The following is a 13806-nucleotide window of genomic DNA, read 5'->3' on the forward strand; positions in this document are numbered from 1 at the left end:
AATACATTATATGTCAATAAAATGTCAATGTCAATTATATGTCATTTTATGTCAATAAAAAATAAACAAGCAAATAAATAATTGGTAGTCACTGTAAGATGAGTAATGCCATGAACACCTGGGAATCTGAGTGAAATTATTCTTTAAAAAGAAAACTATTAGTGGTAACCTACACTGACGGACTCATTTGCTTATGTAATTTGAGACACAGCCTTCCTCTTAGCTAGATCACCTTTTATTAAGTAATTTACCTCCTGATTGATATACAGGCAAAACCCCTCTTTGAATTTTAAAAGAGAACCTTGTTTTACACATGTATGTAAAGTCTGATTGCTGGCTTTTAATTTATATCAGCCACATAACAAAATATCATCTTCATTTTAATACAATACAACACATTTCTTTCTGTTGAAGACATTGAGTATTTTTCACTGTATCTGTGGTTTGTGTAATTATTACAAAAGTTGTATACAAAACCCTCCAAGTATGCAAAAATTCCAAAATACACTCTGACAGCTAATGCTCTGAAAACACTTTATTACACAAATTACATTCAGATTCTGAAAATAGTGTTCTAACAGTGTAACCATCTAAAAATAAGACATCCCAAAAACACACCAACTGAAGAAGAAAATTAAAAAATGAATTTAAATAGAGACTTTTTTCTTTCCCTCATTGCAATATAATGTTAGTGATTTTAAAAAAATAGAAGGAGATTTAGCAGCTTTGTCCTCATGTAGCACAAAGTTTCTCTTTACTGCCACAGGCTGAGAATGCTGAACAGGAAAGGCACCAAAGACAGACATCGGCAATGGAAGTGCTATGGGAAAATACTGTGTTCAAGCAGAGAAAGGGGTTATTTACATCTACAGAAGAGTCTCGAAAATGTAAATGAGCAAACCTTCCATCATTAAATTAGGAGTGTGATGGGAGAAGAGGACCGTTTCTCTAGTCTATGTTCATAGAAGGACAATGGCACTGTTATGAACTTTTAGGAAACTCCTCAACTAGAAACAGAAGCCAACTCAATCAAAACAAAGGAAATAAAATGTGTCCAGTCCCACACAGACTAGTACAGTTTACAGTTAAATACGCAAAACCCTAAACGTGCTAAAGGGAAAGGAATCTGGCGTTCTTGGAAAATCTCGTGAACCTATATCAAAGGTCGGTTTTCAGGAGGAAGACAGCGAGGGTGCAGGCAGAGGTGCGGAGTACTCCTCTTCGGACTCACTTCCATCATCCTCGTCTTTCTCTTGGTCACTTCCCTCGGTGCTAAGGCGGTCAAACCCTTTCCGGCTGTAGCCCTTCCGGCTTGCGAAGAAATTTCCAAGGTTTAAGCCTCCACCGCCCTTTCCTGAAGAAAACACACAATGCATGGAACTGAGGTCAGGTTTGCACAAATGATTCTCTGTCTTCTTGTAGATTCTTTTTTTTTTTTTTTTTAAATATTCTATTTATTTATTTGACACAGAGAGAGAGAGAGATCACAAGTAGGCAGAGAGGCAAGCATAGGGAGAGGGGGAAGCAGGCTCCCCGCCGAGCAGAGAGCCCGATGAGGGGCTCGATCCCAGGACCCTGAGATCCTGACCTGAGCCGAAGGCAGAGGCTTTAACCTACAGAGCCACCCAGGCACTCCTTCTTATAGATTCTTAAATGATAAATTAGAAGTTATAATTCCACAGGGTAGATATTAGTAAAAAACAAAACAAAACAATAATGTGACAGAGAGATACTTATTTTATAGGGTCAGGAAGATACTACTCCACACATTTATTAAAATAAATAAGAAACGGGTGTCTGGGTGGCTTGCTCAGTGGGTTAAGCATCTGCCTTAGGCTCGGGTCATGATCCCAGGGTCCTGGGATCGAGCCCTGTGTCAGCCCTCTGCTCAGGAGGGAGCCTGCTTTTCCCTCTTTCTCTCTCTCTCTCAAATAAATAAATAAAGTCTTTAAAAAATAAAATAAAATAAAATAAAATAAAATAAAATAAAATACAATAAATAAAAAAGCTCCTCAGGATTATATATGTGTTTCTGTAGGACTACTTCAGATTCATTTTTTAGGATCTCTGGAACTGGCATCCCTCAAGGAGCTCTTCATTTCAATGACTATATGAAAAGGTCATCTTCACTATGACAAGCACCGACAGGCTGACAGGAGTGACAGAACATTTCCTGAAGACAAATGAAGCCAGATAAAAGACAGGCGAAGAAAATTAGATGATACAGAAAGGCAAAGCAGAAAAAACCGAAACTGGGAAACCTGCGGCCAGAGCCACACACTTTGGTTGTAGTTGACGGTTTGCATTCGGCACTTAACGTTGCTGTGCTGCACACGAGGAGTTTAATTTTTCGAGAGAAAACAAGCAATATCTCCTTGCTCTATAAAGGCCATGAGCTTGTTGACTTTGAGCCAAATGTGAAGGATTCTGAAAGGTCACAGGCATACCTCTAAGTCTTCCGAGTACGCTTCCTGAACTTGCCTCAAGTTTGTGTTCAGAATCTGCTAGAAAGAGATGGCACATTTCAAAATGAGTCCCAGTCGCCCTCCTCAACCACGGGATCAACTTTCAAAACAAAATCAGGAATTCATAGACAATTAAAAACAGGGCCTGGCTCTTGTCTGTATGCAATTCTGGGGCGGGGGGGGGGGGAAGGCAATATATTCTTGTGATAGTATCTAAGGGCCAGAACTGGGTTTGACTCCTGCCTGTGTCTCTCACAGCCTGTGCAGTGTCAGTAAGTTGCTTCTCTGAGTCTCGGTTTTCTCCTCAGAGAAAAGAGGGATTAATGATGATCCCTACCTATCCGCCAGGTTTAGACGGGATACTCCAAGTGAAGTGCTTAGAACCGTGCCTGGTACACATACAGTACGTGCTCAATAAATATTAGTCACTTTTTCTTAGGACAAGATTAAATTACCAAGAATTTATAATAATTTGGAAGCTCTGACTATTATAACTTGGGAGTGTTTGTCTTTGGCTTTCGTCTTTCTATTAAGAACAGAACACGTCCTGCTTGAGAAAGCTTTGGATCCACGTAGATCATTTCTTTTTTTTATAAAAGACTTGACTGAACACAAGGACCTGAAACACGGGATGTTTTCAGTCATAAAGGTGAAATGGCACTGCCCGTCCCCATGAAGGACGGACTTTCCTTCTTTACTGGGGGGTGAGGGTGGGCCAGGACTTCCAGCTGACTTCATTCTCATTCTCTATTTCTGCACTTTTGATCCTGGCTTCCCTGAAGGGCTGCCCCCTTCAGGGTTGTGGTCATGCAAGTGAGGCTCAGGGTTCTCCTGTGAAGTCTCTAGCCAGGAGTAGAGGCAGCGTCGTGAAAAAAGCTAGCAAGCAGATGACAGCGGAAACGTAGTTAAGAGTGAGTGTGGAAACAGGTAAGAAGGGAAGACTCTGCTAAGACTGTTAGAAAGCCTGTAAGGCTGTAAGTTCGATGAGGATGCAGGGAAGTCCTTAGCTGGCTTTGTCTCCCCTGTGCCTAGCACGGTGTCTGCTGTGGAGCTGACATGCAAAGTACGGGCTGAATAAATGTGGAAGGTCTTTGACGAGGGCTACTAAAAATTCTCACGGGTTGGACAAGCTTTCTCCGGAGCAAATGCTGCAAGAGGGTTGAGAGGCTGACCTACTTTTAGAATTAAATGTATTAGATGGAACCATATAAAACCGTAATTTTTCTAAATAAAAGATGATTGAGGAATGGTAATTTCATACGGTGTGACCTGGGTCTCTGCCTTCCCAACACCCTCCTGAGAACTCAGTGTTCTGTAGGAGTGCCATGTCCCGTGTGCTTAACAGCAAACAGGAGAGGCCAAGCCTTCCCGACTCCCCAGCCACTCCTTCCAGTGTGGGTGGATGGCCAACATTCCTGGTACCTGCCCCTGGGCCCTGTGTGTTCCTGATCCTCTGTGTACTTATCACTGCACTTACCACCGTCTATTGTTACCTATACCGTCTATGTCACCTCGTTTATTATGTGTCATCTCTTCTGGGAGCTCCATTTATTGATTCAGTCATTTTTTCCAACGACCATTTATCAAAGCCTGAGAGCCAGGAACTGTTACTTGTGCTGAGGATACATGGGTAAACAAGCAAACATGGGAGACTCTTGCTTTCAGAAGCTTCCATTGAACTCTGTGAAGACCATGGCTGTGTTTGTCTTTGCCCCCTGCTCACTGCAGTACCATACCCAGAACAGGGGTCAAAAGTTCTTTTTTGAAGAGTTAACTGTATTTTTTTGCAGATCGATATTTCTTTATCGATTGCAGATGAAGAGCAAACCAGTCCTAGAAAAATTTGCTTTCACCACTTATTAAATGAATTCCTCTGTTTTTTGTTTCTGTGTCCTTTTCTGTGTCAGGGCTTTGCCACGGGCACTGAATCCCTGCCACGGTCGCCTTGGCCTGAAATAGAATCAGATGCTATTTCTTGATCAAATGCTGCCTCCCACCCTGGCCCATAGATTCCTTCCTGGACGCAGCTGTAGACTCTTGCCTTAGGACCTGAGGACCCAGCCAAGAGACTGCTCCTGAGACGTGAGAATCTTGGGTTGGATTATTTCTTTGTTTATCTGAATGTCTCGAAAGGAATTCAGCTCCTGGGTCCTATACAATGATGACGACTTCGTAAAATACTGACTCCAGTACTGGACCCTGCCTTGTTTGGTAAAAGAAGGCTGATGGCGTAACTTGTGCCTATTTAAAAACTACCAAATGGTGTATTATAGAAATAGTTTCTGGAGAAAGTTGAGGTTCAAGATAGGTATCCTCCATGACTTCTTAGGACTTCTGTCCTTTATTATCAATGATTGTTCCTCATAGTCATTGGTGGTATTAACTGAGCACTTACAATGTGACAGAGACTGTGATAAATGCTTTATGTTTATTATTTCATTTAATCCTCACACAATCTCATGAGATTTTTTATTCCTACTTTGTAGGTGAGGAAACTATGGCTTGGGAAGATTAAGTAACTTGCCCAAGGTCATGCAGCTAGGAGCTAAAGCCAGGACTAGGAGGGGAAAAGACAACTCCCATATGCCTGACCCAGGTGTTTTGAGAAGTGGGCCTGTTTCTAACACCAAGGATCTTCTCCTTCCTGACCCTAATTTATACTGACTATTTATCTGCACAGTTTTATATGGAGACATCAACTGGGCTTACACCAACTGCCAAAAGGCAGTATTAAAGGTTATATTTTAATTTAACTATCCAAATTTCTGAGGCTTCAGATATTTTCCTACTATGAGACTAACTGCAGACAATATATGGAACATACATAATAACACCAAAAAAGGCAGAGAGCACTTAAAAAAAAAAAAAAACACTGAAAAAAATCACGACAAGACTTTGAGGATAATCAGGCCAAACACTCTTTCAAAGGTAGGTTCCAAGTTCAAGGGGCTCATTTTACTTGCCTCCAAAGGCCTTTGATTTTTTCCACCGAATATATAAGGCAATGGCCAGCAGGACAACCACGGGAACAACCAGAAGGGTTGTAACGAGAACAATGGGCACTCCCAAGCCCGGCTCTTTGATCAGTTTCTGTTTCTCTTGCATCTTCTGCAACTCTGTGGAGGCGGGTTTGTTCTCCATTTTGGTTTCAACAACTGCCTCGGATTCTTCGGGGAAAGAAGAGTTCACAATATTCAACCTACTCAAGGACTCCGAAACCCTCCCGCCCGCCCCTACCCAGGCAAATCAACAACGGCTCATAAAGAACTTGTTGAGGTCAATGCATGTGGGGGTTCACATTTCAGTATCTGAATCTACCAAGCTACCAGGCCACAATGAACTGCTGCGATTAGTACCTTCCACTCAGTGGTTTTGTATCTCTAAATTGGATTTCTTGGGAGTCTGCCCTTTGTTCGCTCTTGAGCTAGAATTCCATAAAAGAGGTATCTTCCTTTTGCATTTTTTTTTCAAGGTTGAAATTAACAGGCAGCATGGCGCAGGGCAACGAACTGGTGTGCGTACGGGAGTTACATAAATCTGAACTGAAATCCCAGTTCACCTACAGAACTAGCTGTGTAACTTTGGGCAAGTTACTTAAATGGTCTGGGCCCTCGCAACCTCCTCTGTAGAACTGTGATGATAAAAAAAACACCTCCTTCGTAAAACTGTTGAGTGTAAATGCTTATCTTAGAGAAGGTGCTTAAGAAGTCTCTTTCCTTGACTCTTAAGTTTTTGAATCTTGTTAATGTTCAATGAGTTACTGGTACGTCACATGCATAGTTGCACACATTAACTCTAGGATTACAAACTGGAAAAATAACCTTTTCAGTTTCTTTTATACAGCTCCCAGCAAGCCATGAGGGCACACAGATGTATGGTATATCATATTTTTGTTGATGAAAATAGTTTATAGAACAATTCTCTGATATTGACCAGTATTGGGCAGATATTGGGCCTAAAGTGCTTTTTGGGAACTGATACAATGATACCATAAGCTGCTTCAGGGATTTTAATAACTACTGACTTGAAAATGAGGTTGAGCCTTGCGACGTTCTTGCCCTCCTGAAGCACATACGTGTACTCGTACAAAAACCCTAGTGTACCAAGGCCAGCAGTTACAACCACATGTTTGCCAAGAGGATCACAAGATTTCTGGAAGTTCAGTTTTTCGGTGTGCCTTTCTGCCCTACGATACAGAGTGTATCACATGGCCTCAGGGAGCTTCTGACCAAGTGGCAGGAATAGGTGGTTTAACACTATCAGAAAATCTTGAGTTAATGTTTATCATTAGAAATGTCCACTTCCTGGACATTTCTCCCAGGAAGCATTTCTCAAACTACTCAAGACACTATAAACACAATTTGTGATGCACACAAATGGCAGGTCCCAGTTTTTACTTCCATGTTGTTCCGTCATGGTCTCAATGATATCTCCTGAGCACTTGCACTGTTTCAGGCAATATTCTCACTTAATCATTACACCAAGCCTATAAGTAGGCACTGTTAGTATCACCATTTTACAGATGGCTTGATAGTCCTCACTTCCTTCCCTACAGTATGGTGAAGGGGAGACCATTATTTTTCTTCTGTGTCCACTGGAGTGGCTCTTGAAACTTCAGCAGGAGAGAAGGAAAGGGATTGGTTTGTAGATTTAGATGGTTTACATTTAACCTGTCTAGAGCTGTTTCCAAGAGGAATGTTAAGTTTGATTCTCACTCTCCCTACCCACTGCTGTGTCTTTTTCTTCATTACTGTGGAAGAGACATGCAAATCATTCTGGTTTATTTAAGCTCCTTCTATACTTCTGTAGGAAAGTAACAATAAATAGAGGATAGGATTAAAAAATAGAACAAAGGTGTAGCTTGGTAGTAAAAAACTCATTGTCTTGAAAGAAGGATTTGTTTCTATAGGAAGGTGACTATAACCAGAGGAATTACAGCATTTTTGTCATTAGTGGTTTACCTACACCAAAGACAATGTCTGTACCAGAGGATATCTAGTTTCCTTTAGGAGGCAGAGCTAGGACTGGGATCCAGTAAAAGGAAACAAGAACTAGGAAGCAGGTGATAGACTTAACGGAATCGTTTTAGCATTCACAGAGAGCGTACTGAGAAGGCAGTAAGGTGGTAATGAACTTGCTAAGGTACACACTCTGCCCTTTAGAAATTCTCAATTCCCACACTCCTGGTTCTTTGAGTGTCATCTACTAAAAATACTTGGACATTCTCACTTTTGAAACCCACTGAAGTACGCTTAGATTTTTCAAAGATACTCTACATTTTACAGAAAGAGGGTAAAAAGTTTAAATTTCCCAGTCTTAAAAAAAAAAAAGCAATATTGTCGTTCTTTCTCAGGAACTTTTATAAGTGGAGTAAAAAGTCTGACAAATAGTTGTTATTTACGATTCTAGGAATTTCATTCAAAACATTAATAATTCAAAATTCTTCCACTTTTTCTCTTATCTGAAATTCTTTAATTAAAAATTCTTTAATTAATAATTAAATTCTTTACTTTGGAGCATCCCTGATGAAGGAACAGTGAAGAAGCTCGAACATTGGCTAGAACCCGGGGCTTCTGGAAAGTAGAGAGTGCCTCATATGACGTTTTCTATCATCTAAGATGCCAGCTGTAGTCCACTGAAAACAATGTTCAAACAAGCTCTTCTGGTATCCTTATAGATACTTGGAAATAAATATAATTTTGAAAAGCAGATGTATAGGAAGTTTTTTTTTTTTTTTTCCTTCTTTAAGCACTGAATTTAGGGAAGCTAGGTGTATTCTTGCGTGAGCTCACACATAGAAGCATGGGCCTGTTTCTTTCCCCTGGAGAGAGGGGGAGAAGTCCAGAGACCAGTGGGAATTGGAATAACTCAGACAGTAAAGGAGAGACATTCTTAATACATGAATCCAGCAATTACTACCCAGTTCATTACAGACAGAACTGAAGGCTGAAGATTTTAGATGGCCTTCTAGCAAGTAACAGGGAAAGTGCATAGCTATATTATAGCACCAATGAGATTACTTTCTCCTTCCTTTCTTCTTCTCTTCCCTCCCCCCTTCCCCCCCCTTTTTTTTCCTTTAATGCCATGTGCTTCCCCTATAATGAGGTGTTCTCTATAAGGCCAAAGATACTAACTGCACTAGGGAGTTTCTTTTTGTTTTATTGAGACTGATTCACCATTATCATCTTTTATTTTGGGGAGGGAAGAGTGAAGGCTATGATTTTGGTGGGACATTGGCATATCTGTTGGTCCCTAGCAACTTTATTTGAAAATCCTTTTCCTAAGTTTTTGATCATCACAAATTCTCTTATCCCTGCACCTCCTTGTGAACACAACACTGGTTCCAAAACACTGTTATAATTCATCAGTTCTGGGACCATTCACAGTGGAGGCAAGTGTCATCAGAGGTTACTCAAAGTTGGAAATTTATAAGGCTGTTAACTCTGGGATGTTTCTCCCTCTCTTTTGTAAGAAGTGGTTTAAGTTAAGCTTCCAGATTTTGATAAAAGACAAACTTTTGGGGATTTAGCATGATTTTAATTCCTTTCTGTAATAAGAAAATCATCTTAAAAAAAGAAAGACTTAATGAGAGTCATATGGGTTCAAAGAGGGCTGGAACAAACCATTTGCATCTGGATCTTCCTAGTTATTAAAATGGGACTGTCATAACAAGATACTTTAAGAACATTTACTATTTGAACTCCTGTGTTCTTCCACAAGGCTGGGAGGTTTTCCGACCAAACGCAGTCACTGATGTGCAATGAGGATAGAGGAAATGGCCTGGGGAGAACCCTGTTCATCCTTCATTATTGGCCAGGCAAAAAGAGGTCAGTGTGGTTGAGCTGTTCTCAACAAGTCAAGCAGTATAATCCAGGATTCTTTTTTTTTAAAGTGGGATTTATTTAACCAGAAATGGTTTGAGGCCACTCTGAAATCCCAGAGATCTCAGAGTAAACTTCAACCATCCCCAATCTGTAGCTCTGGGAAGAACTTATGGTAAATGAATTGGTGGTATTCATCTCTCCTGAGTAGCATAAGAACAGTGGTTAAGAGCACAGACTCTGGTGCCAAACAAACGGTGATTTAAAGTCTGGCTTTGTCACTTACTATCTCAATAGTAATTCTGATCTTCAATTTCCTCATACATAAAATGGGGATAATAGCAATTATCACATGGTTGGTGTAACGAGTTAACTTAGTAATTCTTGTATAGCTCATTGTTTGTGCTCCATAAGTGATAGTGATTACTAACAATAATATCTTGATTCTAGAGCAAACAACTCACCAATAATTCTATATGTAACAATTATAGAAAAATAGAGGATCGGGTACTCTTTGCTATGGGTGTGGTATGAAAGTCACTTAATAGAGTCACCTGGGTTGAATCTCTGCAAATGCCAAACAATTGCTATTCACTTATTTTATAATATTACCTTACCCCTTTCAACCTTGAGCAGGCTATATTCTCTTATCTGCCTACATAAAATCCCTAAACTCCCTCTTGGTTCTTGCCCCTCTGCATTCATGAGAAAGGAAAACAAATAAGCCTAGGGTTAGGTCTGAATATGTAGGTGAGTCATTTGTAAAGCAACTAAGAATGGAATCGCTTTGCTACTTAAACATTAGGAGCACTTCTAGTGAGTTCTTAATTTCACATGCCCAGGTCAAAAAACCCTGCAGATAGGAGAACATGTACAAATATAAACTGATCCTTGGAAAGGGAAAAAACAGTTCTACTGGGAAGCCAGTGGTTGCTCACCAGTAGCTAAATTCCATTTCCCATTCCTGACAGTATATACTAAAGTTATACTTATTTGTATATATGCATAGGTATGTACACACACACACACACACACACTCTCCCCTTACAGGTCATAAGTCTCTTGAAGTCAGGCCCAGTTTCATTTCCCTTAAGCCCATTATAGTGCCTTATACTTAGATGGCCCTCAGTAAATGTTGGGGGAAAATGGTACTTAGATTGGAGCTTAGGGAGCAGCTCATCTTTTCAGGCCCCTATCTCAGTAACTCACTCATTTAGACTAGAGCCCATTAGGGAAGGCCTTTTCCAGTATACTGGATGGTATTTTTCCGCTTGCCTGAGGTTAACGTACTTCTTAAAGTGACTGACTTCCTTTTTTTCTCCCTGAATGTCCCCGGTCCACTTGTTCCAGAATCACTTTCTATCATCTGAAATCAGTGAATCTGAGCTCATTATCACCACTCCATTTATCAGAGAAAACAGTGGCAACATGCAGGTTTAAAGGCTCAGTACACAGTAGAAGTTATGGAAGATTTACCAGATTATATTATATTTTTAGTCTGGCCATTTTTTAAGTGCAGTGAGAGCCATAGAAGAATTCAGCACAAATAGCTTGGGTTTCAGAGTCATAAGAGACCAACCTTTGGTTTCCTGGACCTCAATGCCAGCCTTTTTAACTGATCGATGTTCCATTTCTGTAACAGCACAGCAGAGGAAAAAGAAAATCAGAATCTCCAAAAAAAAACCCTTGAAAACTTATTTTTGACATTAATTTTGCTCAGTGGAAAATATTTCCTTAATTCATCAAAGGCATTATCATATTACAAAAGAGTTTAAGACAAACCACTGATTAAGTGCCAGGCCCATGAATCCTGGATAAAATCTCCTAGCGAAAACTGAACTATTTCTAAACTCTTCATATTTAAAGTGAGGTTGTCCTTGTGGAGTTCGTGATAATGTTTATTATTTCTGAAATATCAAGTGGTTCTGTTTTCATGTGGACATCTAGGCTGGTTACTAATTCTGCCATGTTTGATCACCAGTCTTCTGGCTCACACAAATAGACTTGACTAGTTAAATACTAGAATGCAAATACATGAGACATTCGTGTGGCCTCTGATGGCAGTCTTACTGTTCCAGAAGTACTATTTCTCAGATTTATTATTCAGGTGCATTTTGGATTACACAGAGGGTTCTTCTCTTTCAAAGTTGAATGCTATACTGCAGCACTTCTCAGCGTGGGACGCCTTTCCAAAATACACACATATTATCACTCCTCTTCTTTCTATAGATCTTGAGTGGGGTCTGGCCATGTGTGTTATGAAAGCCCTTCCCATCGGACTTGGATATGCATCTCTGTTGAGTACAGAGCACAGAGGGTGGTCTCAACAGCCTTAGACCAGAATCTTAGTGAGTTTAAGTATCTTCTTGCTACCTGTGAAATGAAGGTACGGTATAGATTTCTGAGGTCTTTTCTAGCTTAAAAGTTAGTCATTTTTTTAAAATTCTTAAAAACCTGGGCTCAGTCTTGGAATTGGGAATTATCCATCCCTCTCTTTGCTTTCCTGTCTGCCTACACCCTCTGGTTCCTCTTTGAGGAGGGAGTTGGGGGAAGGCTGCACTTGCATGGGGAACGGGAAGCTATTGCTGGAGTGGAATAGGCCACGCATACTTCTGTGCACTTGACCTTAACAGGGTCCTTATTACAAAATGGCAAAAGCCACTCAAAGGACAATTGTGAAGATCGCAGTTACCAAATTTACTTGGGCTCTAAGGTCTGCGTGATATCTGATTAAAGTTTTTGGACTCCTGATTTTACTTTTCTTTGTTATAACTTACATTTTTTTCTTTGCTGTAACTTTACTTTCCCTTGTTATAATTAGTATTTATCATCCTCAATTCCACATGCCCTTATTATTTCTTTATCTAAAATTGCCTGCTGCCGCTCCTGATACCTCAGATTTACCATTCCTTTCCTTAATTCCATCTTCTCCTATGGTTCGACTCTGCCATATTTTAAAAGCATCTCCGGACTTTGGGTTTTGTGGCCCATTAAGCATTCATTATGGTTGAATCTAGAAAGCCTATGTTTTTTAGTATGATATCAGAGGCTAGGTTAGTATACTTTTGCAAGAATTAAAAATAATGTCCAAATTGCAATTAGAAAATCCCCAAACTAGCTGGCTTGGTCCCAAGAGAGATGCTCTTCTGTCCCCAGACATACTTCTGAGTTACATGAAATAACAGTTTGGTATTTTGAACAAGCTGCAGTCTAAAGGGAAAACGCAGAGTGCTTCCTGCTTCGGGTAATCGGTGTCTGACACCGAGGCTGGCCCTCCTCGATGCTCAGCAGCCACTCAGAGCTGAAGAGCCACACGGGAAGTGATACCAGCCTGGAAGCCAGTCAGCCCTTCTGCTTTGCCAAAGCCATCATCTCCCTCTAGAACTAAGTTGGAATTAATGCTGGCTTTCAACATAACAGACATTACTCCAGGCATCAAGAATTTCCTGTGGAGTATCTGTGGAAACAAGGGGATAACTGCCAGGTGGCAGGGGGAGGGGAAGCTGTTTCTCTCTACTTTTTGAAAATTAATTTAATCCCTGAAATAAAACCAAACAGGTCTTTTAACAACTGTCAATTATATTTTGATTTCCCACTCCTATCAGAAAAAAGAGAAGGAAATGCAAATATTTTTTTCACATGCTCTGAGGCAATAAAGCTGAGGGAAGGGGCACCTCGGTGGCTCAGTGGGTTAAGCCTCTGCCTTCGGCTCAGGTCATGATCTCAGGGTCCTGGGATCGAGCCCCGCATCGGGCTCTCTGCTCAGCAGGGAGCCTGCTTCCTCCTCTCTCTCTGCCTGCCTCTCTGCCTACTTTGTGATCTGTCAAATAAATAAATAAAATCGTAAAAAAAAAAAAAAAAAGGCTGAGGGAAGATAAGGACAGGAATATTGTCAACACCATACTTTCAGTCAAGGTGAACTTCCAGACGGTGTTGGTGTGAGCATCTCCAACGTACACGGTCCCGTCTCCAGATGCAGCAATATCGTGAGGCATGTCGAAGTGCTGCCGAGAGAAGAAGCACATATGAAGGGGGTAAGCCTCTCCTTGAATTCTTTGGGAAAAGGTGGGAAAACAAAGCAAAGCACACAATAAAACAATAAGCCTGTTAAACAAACCAAACAAACTATAATTCTATCCAGGCCCCTCTAGGCCAGGAAGAGACATTCACTCACTCATTGGGCATCGATTCCATGATGGGTAATTCTATCCATTGGAAAATGCGAAGGGACCCTCAGCACTGACTTTCAAGTCTTTTAAAAGTGAACGTTTATGAAATTACTGTTTTCCAGTTTTGTTTCCTCGGTGTTCCATTAGCTACCTATTTATTTGTATTTTTGCCTTCATGTTTCTTTTTTCTTTTAATCACTATCACATTTGCCTGTTTTAATCTACACAAGTTAAAAAAAAAAAGGTGGAGCATTAATTTTTGTTATTATTCCCATCAAGTATCACATGCTTCCTGAAAAACTATTTATACATTTCTGATGAGAAGAGTCACTTCAAAGATTCGGGCATTCG

The 13806-nt window shown here is 40.5% G+C and overlaps 1 protein-coding gene across 8 annotated transcripts in view; it reads right to left on the bottom strand.

Moving 5' to 3' along the window:
- Positions 1 to 215: 215 nt before the first annotated feature.
- PAM (peptidylglycine alpha-amidating monooxygenase) overlaps positions 216 to 13806 on the bottom strand; it is a 273139-nt gene continuing 259548 nt past the window's right edge. For 2 of the 8 annotated variants that reach the window (XM_080803740.1, XM_080803742.1), the window contains 5 exons: positions 13191 to 13290; positions 10866 to 10919; positions 5429 to 5632; positions 2448 to 2501; positions 222 to 1354 (listed from right to left, as the gene is read on the bottom strand). In XM_080803740.1, coding sequence (XP_080659866.1) covers positions 1173 to 1354; positions 2448 to 2501; positions 5429 to 5632; positions 10866 to 10919; positions 13191 to 13290 — 594 coding nt within the window. In that variant the 3' untranslated portion in view covers positions 222 to 1172. Of the gene's footprint in view, positions 1355 to 2447; positions 2505 to 5428; positions 5633 to 10865; positions 10920 to 13190; positions 13291 to 13806 lie in introns of all 8 variants that reach the window. The other 6 variants (XM_080803745.1, XM_080803741.1, XM_080803739.1 and 3 more) reach the window with 5 other exon arrangements.

This window comes from Martes martes, assembly GCF_963455335.1.
Source record: "Martes martes genome assembly, chromosome: 5".
Lineage (NCBI taxonomy): Eukaryota > Metazoa > Chordata > Mammalia > Carnivora > Mustelidae > Martes > Martes martes.